This window comes from Capricornis sumatraensis, chromosome 10 (assembly GCF_032405125.1).
Source record: "Capricornis sumatraensis isolate serow.1 chromosome 10, serow.2, whole genome shotgun sequence".
Lineage (NCBI taxonomy): Eukaryota > Metazoa > Chordata > Mammalia > Artiodactyla > Bovidae > Capricornis > Capricornis sumatraensis.
The window spans coordinates 53,089,394-53,101,478 of NC_091078.1; the positions used below are offsets into that span (position 1 = coordinate 53,089,394).

Sequence of the window (12,085 nt, forward strand, 5' to 3'; positions counted from 1 at the left end):
ATGAGCGCGTCTGGGTCCATCCACGTGGCTCCCAGTGTGTCGCTGTCTCTCTTTTGGCTGAGTCACATTCCATCGTACACACGTGCCACAGCATTTTCTGTTCACCTGTCGATGAGTGACATTCATGGAATGTCATCGTACACGCGTGCCACAGCGTTTTCTGTTTGCCTGTTGATGGACGCTGCACTGGCTTCCATGCGTGAGTTGTAACCAGTGCTGCACTGAACGCTGGGGTGCGTGTGTCTTTTGAAACTTAGTTTTCTCAGATTATACTCCCAGGAGTGGCGTGGATCCTTTTCCCTGCTTTATTTTCAGTTTTAAAAGAACCTCCACACTGTTCTCCAGAGCTTAGGAGGGTTCCCTTTGCTCCACCCCGTCTCCACATTTACGGTTTATAGATGTTTTGCTGATGGCCATTCTGACTGGTTTGAGCTGTTACTTTCTTGCAGTTCTGATTTGCATTTTTCTCATAATAGCTTTGTGGGGCACTTTTACCACTGTTTTTCTGTTTTGTCTTTTCAAACAGTGTGATTGAAATTTACATCTTTAAATTGGCTTCTTAAAAGTTGGCCCTATTTGAAATTTTTTTTTCCTGACCTTCCCTGGGGCATTTCTTGAAGGCAGGTGTTATTTCCAGCCCTGCAGGAGTTTTGAAGGCAAGTTCAGTTCAGTTGCTCAGTCATGTCCAATTCTCTGCGACTCCATGGATTGCAGCACGCCAGGCTTCCCTGTCTATCACCAACTTCCGGAGCTTGCTCAGACTCATGTCCATCAAGTCAGTGATGCCATCCGACCATCTTGTCCTCTGTCGTCCCCTTCTCCTCCTGCCTTCAGTCTTTCCCAGCATCAGGGTCTTTTCCAGTGAGTCAGTTCTTTGCATCAGGTGGCCAAAGGATTGGAGCTTCAGCTTCAGCATCAGTCCTTCCAATGAATATTCAGAGTGGATTTCCTTTAGGATTGACTTGTTTGAGCCTCTTGGAGTCCAAGGGACTCTCAAGAGTCTTCTCCAATACCACAGTTCAAAAGCATTAATTCTTCAGCACTCAGCTTTCTTTATGGTCCAACTCTCACATCCATCCATGACTACTGGAAAAACCATAGCTTTGACTAGACGGACCTTTGTCAGCAAAGTAATGTCTCTGCTTTTTAATACGCTGTCTAGGTTGGTCATAGCTTTTCTTCCAAGGAGCAAGCATCTTTTAATTTCATGGCTGCAGTTACCATCTGCAGTGATTTTGGAGTCCCCCAAAATAAAGTCTTTCACTGTTTCCATTGTTTCCCTATCTGTTTGCCATGAAGTGATGGGACTGGATGCCATGATCTTAGTTTTTTGAATGTTGAGATTTAAGCCAGCTTTTTCAGTCTCCTCTTTCACTTTCATCAAGAGGCTCTTTAGTTCCTCTTCGCTTTCTGCCATAAGGGTGGTGTCATCTCTGTATCTGAGGTTATTGATATTTCTCCCGGCAATCTTGATTCCAGCTTGTGCTTCATCCAGACTGGCGTTTTGTATGATGTACTCTGCATAGAAGTTAAATAAGCAGGGTGACAATATAGCTTTGACATACTCTTTTCCAAATTTGGAACCAGTCTGTGTTCCATGTCTGGTTCTAACTGTTGCTTCTCAACCTGCATACAGATTTCTCAGGAGGCAGGTGAGGTGGTTTGGTATTCCCGTCTCTTAAAGGATTTTCCAGTTTGTTGTGACTCGTACAGTCAAAGGCTTTGACGTAGTCCATGAAGCAGAAATAGATGTTTTTCTGGAACTCTCTTGTTTTTTTCTGTGATCCAACGGATGTTGGGATTTGATCTCTGGTTCCTCTGCCTTTTCTAAATCCAGCTTGAATATCTGGAAATTCTCAGTTCACATACTGTTGAAGCCTGGCTTGGAGAATTTTGACTATTACTTTGCTAGCGTGTAAAATGAGTGCAACTGAGTGGTAGTTTGAACACTCTTTGGCGTTCTTTCTTTGGGACTGGAATGAAAACTGACCTTTTCCATTCCTATGGCCACTGCTGAGATTTCCAGATTTGCTGGCGTATTGAGTGCAGCACTTTCACAGCATCATCTTTTAGGATTTGAAGTAGCTTAACTGGAATTCCATCACCTCCAGTAGCTTTGTTCGTAGTGATGCTTCCTAAAGCCCACTTAACAGTGCGCATAAAAGCCGGTTTTAAAGTTGTAGTAAAGAGAAATGACCACAAGGAGGCAGCACCACTTCATGTGCAGGTCTGGTCACCTGGGCAACCAGAGCGTCAGGAAAGTCAGTTCTTGGGTTGTCAAGGAGAATGTTGTTTGAGGTGTCCAGCAAATTGGTTCAATGATGCACACACATAGATGTATTCTGTTTTGGATCCTTTTCCCTTCTGGGTTGTTAGCGTGTTTCACAATTCCCTGTGCTGTTCAGGAGGTCCTTTTTAATTTTCTATATTATGTATATGAGAGTGTATCTGTCAATCCTAACCTCCTACTTCATTCCTCCCACTCGTTTCCCCTTATAGAATCATACATTAGTTCTGAACCTGTGAGTCTCCTTGTGTTACATAAATTATTTGTATCAGTTTTTGGGTTCCAACTGTAAGTGATCTCATACAATATTTGTCTTTCTCAGTTCGAGTTAGGTCCATCCATGTGTCTAGCACCATGCAGGTGTCTAGGTCCATCCAGGTGGCTGCCAACGGCATCATTTCATCCTTCCTTATGGCTGAGTACTACTCCATTGTATACCTGGGCCACATCATTTTCTGTTCATCTAACGATGGGCACTGCTGTGGCTTCCATTCCTGGGTGTTGTAAGCAGTGCTGCACCGAATGTTGGGATGCACGTGTTTTTTGAAATTCCGTTTTCTCCACTTGTACAGGAGTGGGGTGGCCAAATCATATGCCCACTCTGTTTTTATTCAGTAGTTTTGAAAGACCTCACAGTGTTCTCCAGAGGTCCTGGAGATTTAAATTCACAAGAACATTGTAGGAGGGCTTCCTTTGCTCCACCCTGTCTCCGCATTTACGTTTGTAGACATTTTCCTGATGACCATTCTGACTGGTGCAACTTAATACCTCCTTGTAGTTCTGATTGGCATTTGTCTAGTAATAGCCATTGAGAGCATCTTTTTCATACTTTGTTTCAAACAGTATGAGTGAAATTTACATTTTGAAGCAGGCTTCTTGAAAGTCGACCTTGTTTTGACTTTTTCTCCTGTGGCCTACCCTCGGGCATTTCTTGAGGGCAGGTGTCATTTGCAGCCCAGCAGGGTTATTGAAGGTGAAGTGTCCCTAAACCTTGGTTTTAAAGTTGTAGTGATGAGAAATAGCCACAAGGCAGCAGCACTTCCTCACACCCAGGTCTGATCACCTGGGCAGCCAAAACCTCAGGAAAGCCAGTCAATTCCTGGGTTGTCAAGGGAGCAGAAGGTGCCAGGACAAAGGCCCAGGGGCCTGTGTCTCGTTCCTTTACCCCTTCTCCCCACAGACAAATCCCAGCCCCTGCAAAACCACTCTACTGAGGGTGATGTCGTCTGAGGTTGGTGCTGAGTTCCCTCACCAGGACACGTCCAGGAGACCTGCTGGCTTCTGGAAGCTCTTCCAGCCTGAGGGCCCACCAGTCTTTGGATGCTCTGGGCTTCATGTAGCTTCTGAAGGGCCTCCCTGCATCTGGAGATTGTGGTCCCATCCAGAGGGGACCAGTCCTTACAGGTGCAAGGGGCTCTGCTTTGATGGCATGTAGTCCCCGGCTCCCTCAGCCCCGTGAGAGTCCAGTCTTGAGACCCAAGCCTCTCAGGGTGCTAGGATGGGACACCTGCCCAGGTCCCCATGCCCTGAGGGCAATATGGTAGGCATTGCTTTTTTTATGTAATTTTTAACAACTTTAAATATAACTGAAATAGAACTGATTTATACTATAGTGTTTGTTGGAGCTGTACAGCAAATTGGTTCAGTTATGCACACACATGGATGTATTGTTTTTCAGATCCTTTCCCGGTAGTTTTATAGCGTGTTTCACGGAGTTCCCTGTGGTGTATAGTAGGTCCCTCTCGATTATCTGTTTATTATATATAAAAGAGTGCATCTGTTAATCTTAACCTCCTAATTCATCTCTTCTGCCCTAATTTCCCCTTTATGGATCATAAGTTTGTTTTCCAACTCTGTGAGTCTCCTTTTGTTGCATAAATGAATTATTATTTTCTAGATTCCAAATCTAAGTGATCTCATATACCATTTGTCTTTCCCAGTCTGACTTACTTCACTTGGTCTGATCATGTCTGGGTCTGTCAGTGTGGCTGCCAGTGGCATCATTTCATCCTTTGTATGGCTGAGTAATATTCTGTTGTAAACATGTGGCATCTCTTCTTTTTCCGTTCATCTGTCGATGGACACTGTGGTGACTTCCCTGTCTTGCCTGTTGTAATCAGGGCTGCACTAAGTGCTGGGGTGCGCTTGTCTCTTGGAGTTCTGGTTTTCTCCAGTTACATGCCCAGGACTGGGGTGGCCCAATCATATGCTAGCTCTGTCGTCAGTTTGTTTAATGAACTTCCACACTGTTCTCCAGAGTGGCTGATACCCAATTTACATTCGCAACAACCTGGCTGGAGGATTCCCTTTGCTGCACTCTGCCTCTGCGTTTGTTGTCTGTATACAGACCATTTGCGGATGGCCATGCTGACGGGTGTGGGGTGATTCCTCCTTGCATTTTTGATTTGCATTTCTCTAATAGTTGTCATATGGATATATGTCACTTACATATAATAGTCATGAGTCTGAGCAGTCTCCGGGAGTTGATGATGGATAGGGAAGCCAGACACGCTGCAGTCCATGGGGTAGCAAAGACTCAGACATGACTGAGTGACTGAACTGAACTGAGTCATGTGGAGCAGCTTTTCCGTTACTTTTTAAAAAACAGTATGAATGAAATTTACCTTTTGAAGTTGGCGTTTTGAAAGTCGGCCCAGTGTTGAATATTTCTTCATAGCCTACTGCAGTACATTTCTTGAAGGTAGGTGTCATTTCCGGTCCTTGCAGGGTTGATGAACAGGACATGGCCTTAAGTGGGGGTTTTAAAGTTGTAGTTATGGGAAAAGGCCACAAGGTGACAGATCTGACTTCACACCCAGATCTGGTTACCTGGGCAGACAGAGCCTTAGGGAAGTCCTGTTCCTGGGTTGTCAAGGAGGGGAATGTGCCAGAAGAAACGCCCAGGGTACGGTGTTTCATTCCTTCTTCCCTTTCCCTTTCCCCCCATGGAGAAATCTCAGCACCTGGAAAACCGCTCTGCTGAGGGAGCACCTCCTCCGTAAGTGGGGGCGACTCTCAGGAAGGAGGGTGGAGGTGGGAACCCAGCACCAGGACGCGAGGAGGGGAGACCAGGTGACTTTATGAAGCTCTTCCAGCCCGGGAGGATCCACAGATCTTTGGGTGCCGTGGGCTTCTTGTGGCTTTTTGTGGGCCTGCCTGGCTTTGGAGATTGTGGTCCCATCGAGAGGGGAGCGGGCAGTACAGGTCCAAGGGGGGCTCATTTGCTTGCACATCCTCCGTCAGACCCATGAGAGTTGAGCCTCCAGACGCAGGCCTGCTCAGGCCCCAGGGATGTGACACCAGCCCAGGTCACGGTGGCCCGACGGGGATTGATTCGTTACTTCTGCCTTGGCCTCTGTGTACCGAGGAACTCCTGTCGTTTTCACAAATGGATTCCACTTTTCCCTGGAGATCCTGTCTACGGCCTGTTCATTCCTGAGTTTTGGGGTTTTTTTCGTCATTGCAGGAGTTCCGTCGGAGGGGCTTGGAGAGGGGGCTTGTTGGTGATCTTTTTCTCCTGGAAGCTGTTCTTCCCCGGAGAACTGTTCTTCTGAGAGGCTGGCTGACTTCCTGTTCCTGTTTTTTCTCTTCCGCCCACAGTGAACGACCTGAAGAATGCGGCACCCTGTGCGGTCAGCTACCTGCTCTTTGACCAGAGCGACAAGGTCATGCAGCAGAACCTGGTGTACTATCAGTACCACAGGGACAAGTGGGCGCTGGCGGACGAGCATTTCCAGCCCAGACCGGTGAGCGCCGGCGCACCGGGCATCGCGTTTCCGCTCTCGCGTTTATCCCACTTCCGGGAGACAGCTTGGCACCTGAGGAGAAGGGCTATTTCAGAAACAAGGGAATCTCATCTTGCTTCTGTCACTTTTTTGTCTTTTAACACTTTACCCCTTTGTTCTCTTTTCTAAATCCGCACACTCCTGAAATTTCAAGCATTGCAGAAACATTTCAGTTAGGAATTGACACTGCCTCTTGATTTTATGTTTTCTCTGTCTCATGCTGTGGTAAAGCTGTATGTTTGGTGTATATGCAGCATGTAATTCTTTATTTTTACAAAAATGGGGTCCTACATACTGTTTTACAACTTGCTTTGTGTGTTCTAAGAATTTCATCATGAATGCTTCCCTTGTTACTCTCATACCATATATATATATTATATATATATTTTTTTTCGTAATAACTCTATGGCAGGGTTGTTTATGGATGGATCATCATTTCATTCTTTTGATGCACACACACAGTTTTGCACGTGTTCAGGGAAACTTGTGGATTATTTATCACTTTCAGAGGATCTTTTCTCATGTGCCCTTAAGTTGTATTTTCATTGAGATTTGTGCTGGCTGTCCTAGTTTGCTGTACATACATCTTCCTTCAACCTCACTGTTCAGACACACACACTTCTCTTACATTCCTCTTTCATTCACTTGGGATTGGCCACTGTTTTTCAAATTGAGATATAATTCATATAGTTGAAAGCTCATGCATTCTGAGTGCCCAATTCAGAGGTTTTTGCGTATTCACAGCGCTGTGTGGCTGTTGCCACTACTTAATTTTGCATATTTTCATCATCCCCTCACCAGAGAAACACCAACCCCTTGTTGCCTCTGCACCCCAGTTTTCCTGTTAAGTGGTTGGTTGTATACACTGTTCTCTGTTTGTGTCTGAATAGGAAGCAGTCCAGTTCTTTAACGTGACCATGCTCCAGAAAGAGCTGTATGACTTTGCTAAGGAAAATCTCGTGGATGACGATGAGGTGAGCTTTCATGTTTAGCACACAACTGACTGAGACAAAATATTCCTTACATCTTTGTTAAAAATCACTGGGAGGCCCCGTCATTCCTGAAATGAGACCCAGAAGAGGCCTTGGGAAACACGGTTTCTGTGAGTGTTTTAACGCGTCAGTGGACTGACCTGGACAAGAAGGGCTCCTAGGAAACCCAGGCTGAAGCACCGTGTTTCCTGGCAGAGTTCAGAGCCATGCTCTAGTCACCGTCCTAGGAGCCGTCCAGGCATCGTCTTTGTTTTGTTTGTTTGTTTGTTTATTTGAGGCTGTGCTGGACCTTTGCTGCTGTGCCGGCTTTGCTCTAGTTGTGGTGAGCAGGCTTCTCCCTGTGGCGGCCTCTCTTGTGTCGGAGCATGAGTTCTAGGGCAAGTGGCTCAGTAGTGGAGGCTCTGGGGCTCTAGAGCACGGGCTTCATAGTTGTGGCACACAGGCTTAGTTGTTCCATGACATGTGGGATCTTCCTGGATCAGGGATCAAACCCATGTCTCCTGCATTGGCAGGCGGATTCGTTACCACTGAGCCACCAGGGAAGCTCCCAGGCATCGTTTTTTTTTTTTAATTTGTATTGGAATATAGTTGCTTTACAGTGTTGAGTTAGTTTCTGCTGTACAGCAAAGTGAATCAGCCATATATATACACTTATCCTCTCTTTTTTGGATTTCCTGCCCATTTAGGTCACCAGAGAGCATTGAGTTCCCTGTGCTATACAGCTGGTTCTCATTAGTTATCTATTTTATACATAGTCTCAATAGTATATATATGTCAATCTCAACCTCCCAATTCCTCCCACCTGGCCTTTTCCCCCTTGGTGTCTGTACCTTTGTTCTCCATGTTTGTGTTTCTATTTCTACTTTGCAAATAGGTTCATCTGTACCATTTTTTAGATTCCACATACATAATATATGATATTTGTTTTTTTCTTTCTGACTTACTTCACTTAGTATGAAAATCTCTACGTCCATTCATGTCTCTGCAAATGGCATAATTGCATTCCTTTTTGTGTCTGAGCAACAAGCTTCATTTTTTAACTTTATAAAAATAGAATATTCAGTTACTCAGCACTCTGAAGACTCTGGGAAACCCACATCCCAATTTTTCTGTCAGTTGTGTGTGTGTGTGTGTGTTTACAAGTGAAGCATTTTATCCTTCTCTGGGATTTTCTTGAAATTCCTGATCAAGTCTTACTCAGCCGATTCCTTTACTGATGGAGACTCTGCTGGTTATGAGGCAGTCATTCTGTGTTGGGGCAGTCTAGTCACAGCAAAGCCATCATCAGGGTTAGTGTTTGGGCTTCCCAGGTGGCGCTCGTGGTAAAGACCCTGCCTGCCAGTGCAGGAGATGTGAGAGATGCAGGTTCAATCCCTGGGTTGGGAAGATTCTCTAGAGGAGGACATGACAACCCATTCCAGTATTCTTGCCTGGGGAATCCCATGGACAGAGGAGCTGGAGAGCTACAGTTCGCAAAAAGTCGAACACGACTGACCGAGCATGCATGCAGGGGTAGCATTTAGAAAGATGTGTTTGAAACAGACCATAGAATGCTTTCTGAGACAGCTGAGGACTCACCATCCTTCAGAGCTGGAAGACAGCTGAGGGCTTGTTCTCAGCTGATCCTTCACTTCACAGAAGAAGAACCTCAGGGAACGGGAAAGTCTGGAAGCTGCTCGGCCAGACCCAGAGCCCCGAGCCTCCACGTCCGCTCTTTCCTCTGCCCCAGTTTTCAGTGAAGCACCTGTAAGTAAAATGGCATCATGAAATTTTTTTTTTGTGGACAAATTCACATGAGTTGAATGGACCACTGCCATGCATTTAGCTGCCCTGAGCCTCAATTCTTTTGTGGAAAATGCAGCTGATAACGTTGACCTGGCAGGGTTGGAAGAAGAAAATACCACTTTGGACATGGAAGTGCTTTACAGAGTAGGAAGTGACGCACATGCCTTGTGTCTTGGGTTGGGTTCTCTGGAGGCAGATCCTGGAATAAGATCACAAGGATGCTGAAAAGGAAGGAACACAGGCCAGACACAAACTAGCTTGGCCGCTGTGGTTTAAGAAGTAGAGAAAAATATATTCGGGAAAATGGGGATGGATTGGGTTCCTGATTATCTAAAAGCAAAACTACTATTGAGATTTTGGTGTTTATACTTCCAATTTTTCCATATATTTCCAATATATTAATATATTCACCATAAACCTAATGGTAATTATATATCAGAGCTTTTCCATTTAGCATTGATATGAGCAGTTTCCCTTGTTACATTTTTCTAGAACAGAAAACTCGTATGTGACATACTACTCACATACCATACAATTTTCCTTTCTAAAGTGTACAATTCAGTGGCTTTTAGTGTATTCATAAAGTTGTACATTCATGCTACTATCAGATTTGAGAACATTTTCCTCACCCAAATGAAAGCCGAAACCTATTAGTCGTCACCTTACATTCTTTCCCCTCTGTCCACACAGCCTGTGCCCCCAGCCTCTGGCAACCACTAACCTTCTCTCTGTCTCTGAATCTGCCTGTTCTGGACATTTCCTATGAGTGGAATCAAATGGATTTTGCTTTTTGTGATTAGCTCCTTTTCACTGAGTATGTTTTCCAAGTTTAGCTATGTTGTAACATGGATCATGTTACATGAAAAAATTCTTTTTCATTGCTGAATAACATTCTGCTGTGTGGACGTGCCACGTGGTGTTTATTCTTTGACTGATGGATATTTGGGTTGTTTCCATTCTTTGGTACTTTGAATAATGATACTGTGTACATTTGTGTACAGATTTTTGTTTGGGTAAGAATTTTCCATTCTCTTTATACTTAGAAGTGGAATGGCTGGGTCCCATGATAACTCTGTGTTTATCTTCTTAAGGAACTGCCAGACTGTTTTCCAAAGCGGCTGACCCATTTTGCATTTCCCACCAGCAATGTAGGAAAGTTCTAATCTGCTTCATCTTCATCAACATTTGTAGCATCTGTCTTTCTTTGAGTGTGTGTGTGTCTGTCTTTTTTATTATAGGTGTGAAGTAGGTGTGACGTGGTACCTCATTGCGGTTGTCATTTGCATTTCCTTATTGACTAATGATGTTGAGCATCTTTTCGCATGCTTACTAACCATTTGTATATTTCTTTGGAGAAGTGTTGATTCTATTCAAACCCTTTGCCCACTTTTTTTTAAGAGAGGAGTGTTTTTGTTTTCCTTTGCCCATTTTCAAATTGGGTTATTTGTCTTTTCATTTTGAGTTGTGAGATTTCTTTATATATTCTGGCTATAAAGTCCCCTGTCAGATATATTAATTGCAAACATTTTCTCTCAATCTGTTGGTTATCTCATCACTTTACTCTTGAAGCTCAAATGTTTTAGATGTTTATGAAACCCAACTTACCAATTTTTTTCTTGTTACTTGTGTTTTGGTGTCATATCTAAGAAACTCATCCAAGATCACTAAAATATACTGTTTTTTTCCTAAAGTTTTGATAGTTTTAACTTTCATTTTTATCTATAATCTACTTTTTGTTAATTTTCCATATGATATGAGGCAGTGGTCCAGTTTCATTTTTTTTGCATGTGGAAATGCTGTTGTTCCAGCACTGTTTATTGAAAAGACTCTCCCTGTTCAGCTGTCTGGGTACCTTCATAGGAAAATCAATTAATGTTAAATGTGAAGTTTCCTTTCTGGACTCTCCATTTTATTCTGTTGATCTAGACTTCTATCCTTATGCTGATACTGCACTTTTTGTTTTTATTGGTTTTTTTTTTTCAATGTAAACCATTAATTTATGTATGTATTCTAGATTTTATTTATTTAATTTTGGCTGCACTGAGTTTGTTGCTGTGTGTGGGCTTTCTCGAGTTGCAGCAAGCAGGGGCTACCCTAGTTGCGGTGCACGGGCTTCTCTTGTTGTGGAGCACGGGCTCTAGGCTTGTGGGCTTCAGAAGCTGTGGTGCACAGGCTTAGTTGCTCTGCAGCATGTGGGGTCTTCCTGGACCAGGAATCAAACCCTTGTCTGCTGCATTAGCAGGCAGATTCTTAACCACTGGCCCACCAGGGAAGTTCGGTACTGTACTGATTTAAATGCTATAGCTTTGTATTACATTTTGACATTGGATAACGTGAGTCTTCCAACTTCATTTTCTTTTTCCAGATTGTGTTGGCTGTTCTGGGTCCCTTCCATTTCTATATGAGATATGGGATCAGTTTGCCAATTTCTCCAAAAGCAGCTTGGATTTTGATAGGAATTGTGCTGAATCTGAAAATTGTTTTGGGTACTGTTGACATTGTAACAATATCAAATATTCTGATCTATGAACATGGGATAGCTTTCTCTTTATTTAGGTCTTCTTTAACTTCCTTTGAGGAGCTTCCCTGGTAGCTCAGGTGGTAAAGAATCTGCCTACAGTGCAGGAGAGCCGGGTTTGATCCCTGAGTTGGGAAGGAAATGGCAATCCACTCCAGTAGTCTTGCCTGGAAAATAACTTCCTTCAATAAAGTTTTCTCAAATTTTGTTATTCTGGATGCTGTTTCAAATGGAAGTGAAGTGAAAGTTGCTCGGTCATGGCTGACTCTTTGTGACCCCATGGACTATACAGTCCGTGGAATTCTCCAGGCCAGAATACTGGAGTGGGTAGCCATTCCTTTCTCCAGGGGATCTTCCCAACCCAGGGATTGAATCCAGGTCTCCTGCATTGCAGGCAGATTCTTCACCAGCTGAGCCACCAGGGAAACCCAAGAATACTGGAGTGGGTAGCCTATCCCTTCTCCAGCAGATCTTCCCAACCCAGGAATCAAATCCAGGTCTCCTGAATTGCAGGCAGATTCTTTACCAGCTGAGCTACCAGGGAAGCCCTGTTGCAAATGGAACTGTTTTCCTTTTTTTTTTTTTAAGTTTCTAGTTGTGTCTTGGTGGTATATAGACATACTGTTGGTTTTTGTATATTGATAGTGTAATCTTGCAAACTTATTAAACTTGTTTATCAGTTCTAATCTTTTTTTGTTGTGTGTGTATTCCTCAGGAG

The 12,085-nt window shown here is 43.9% G+C and overlaps 1 protein-coding gene across 4 annotated transcripts in view; it reads left to right on the plus strand.

The window, feature by feature from the left end:
- Positions 1-12,085, plus strand: part of CRTAP (cartilage associated protein) — a 40,352-nt gene that overhangs the window by 21,932 nt on the left and 6,335 nt on the right. For 3 of the 4 annotated variants that reach the window (XM_068981678.1, XM_068981680.1, XM_068981681.1), the window contains 2 exons: positions 5,888-6,033; positions 6,963-7,046. In XM_068981678.1, coding sequence (XP_068837779.1) covers positions 5,888-6,033; positions 6,963-7,046 — 230 coding nt within the window. The remainder of the gene's footprint in view (positions 1-5,887; positions 6,034-6,962; positions 7,047-12,085) is intronic. The other variant, XM_068981679.1, reaches the window with a different exon arrangement.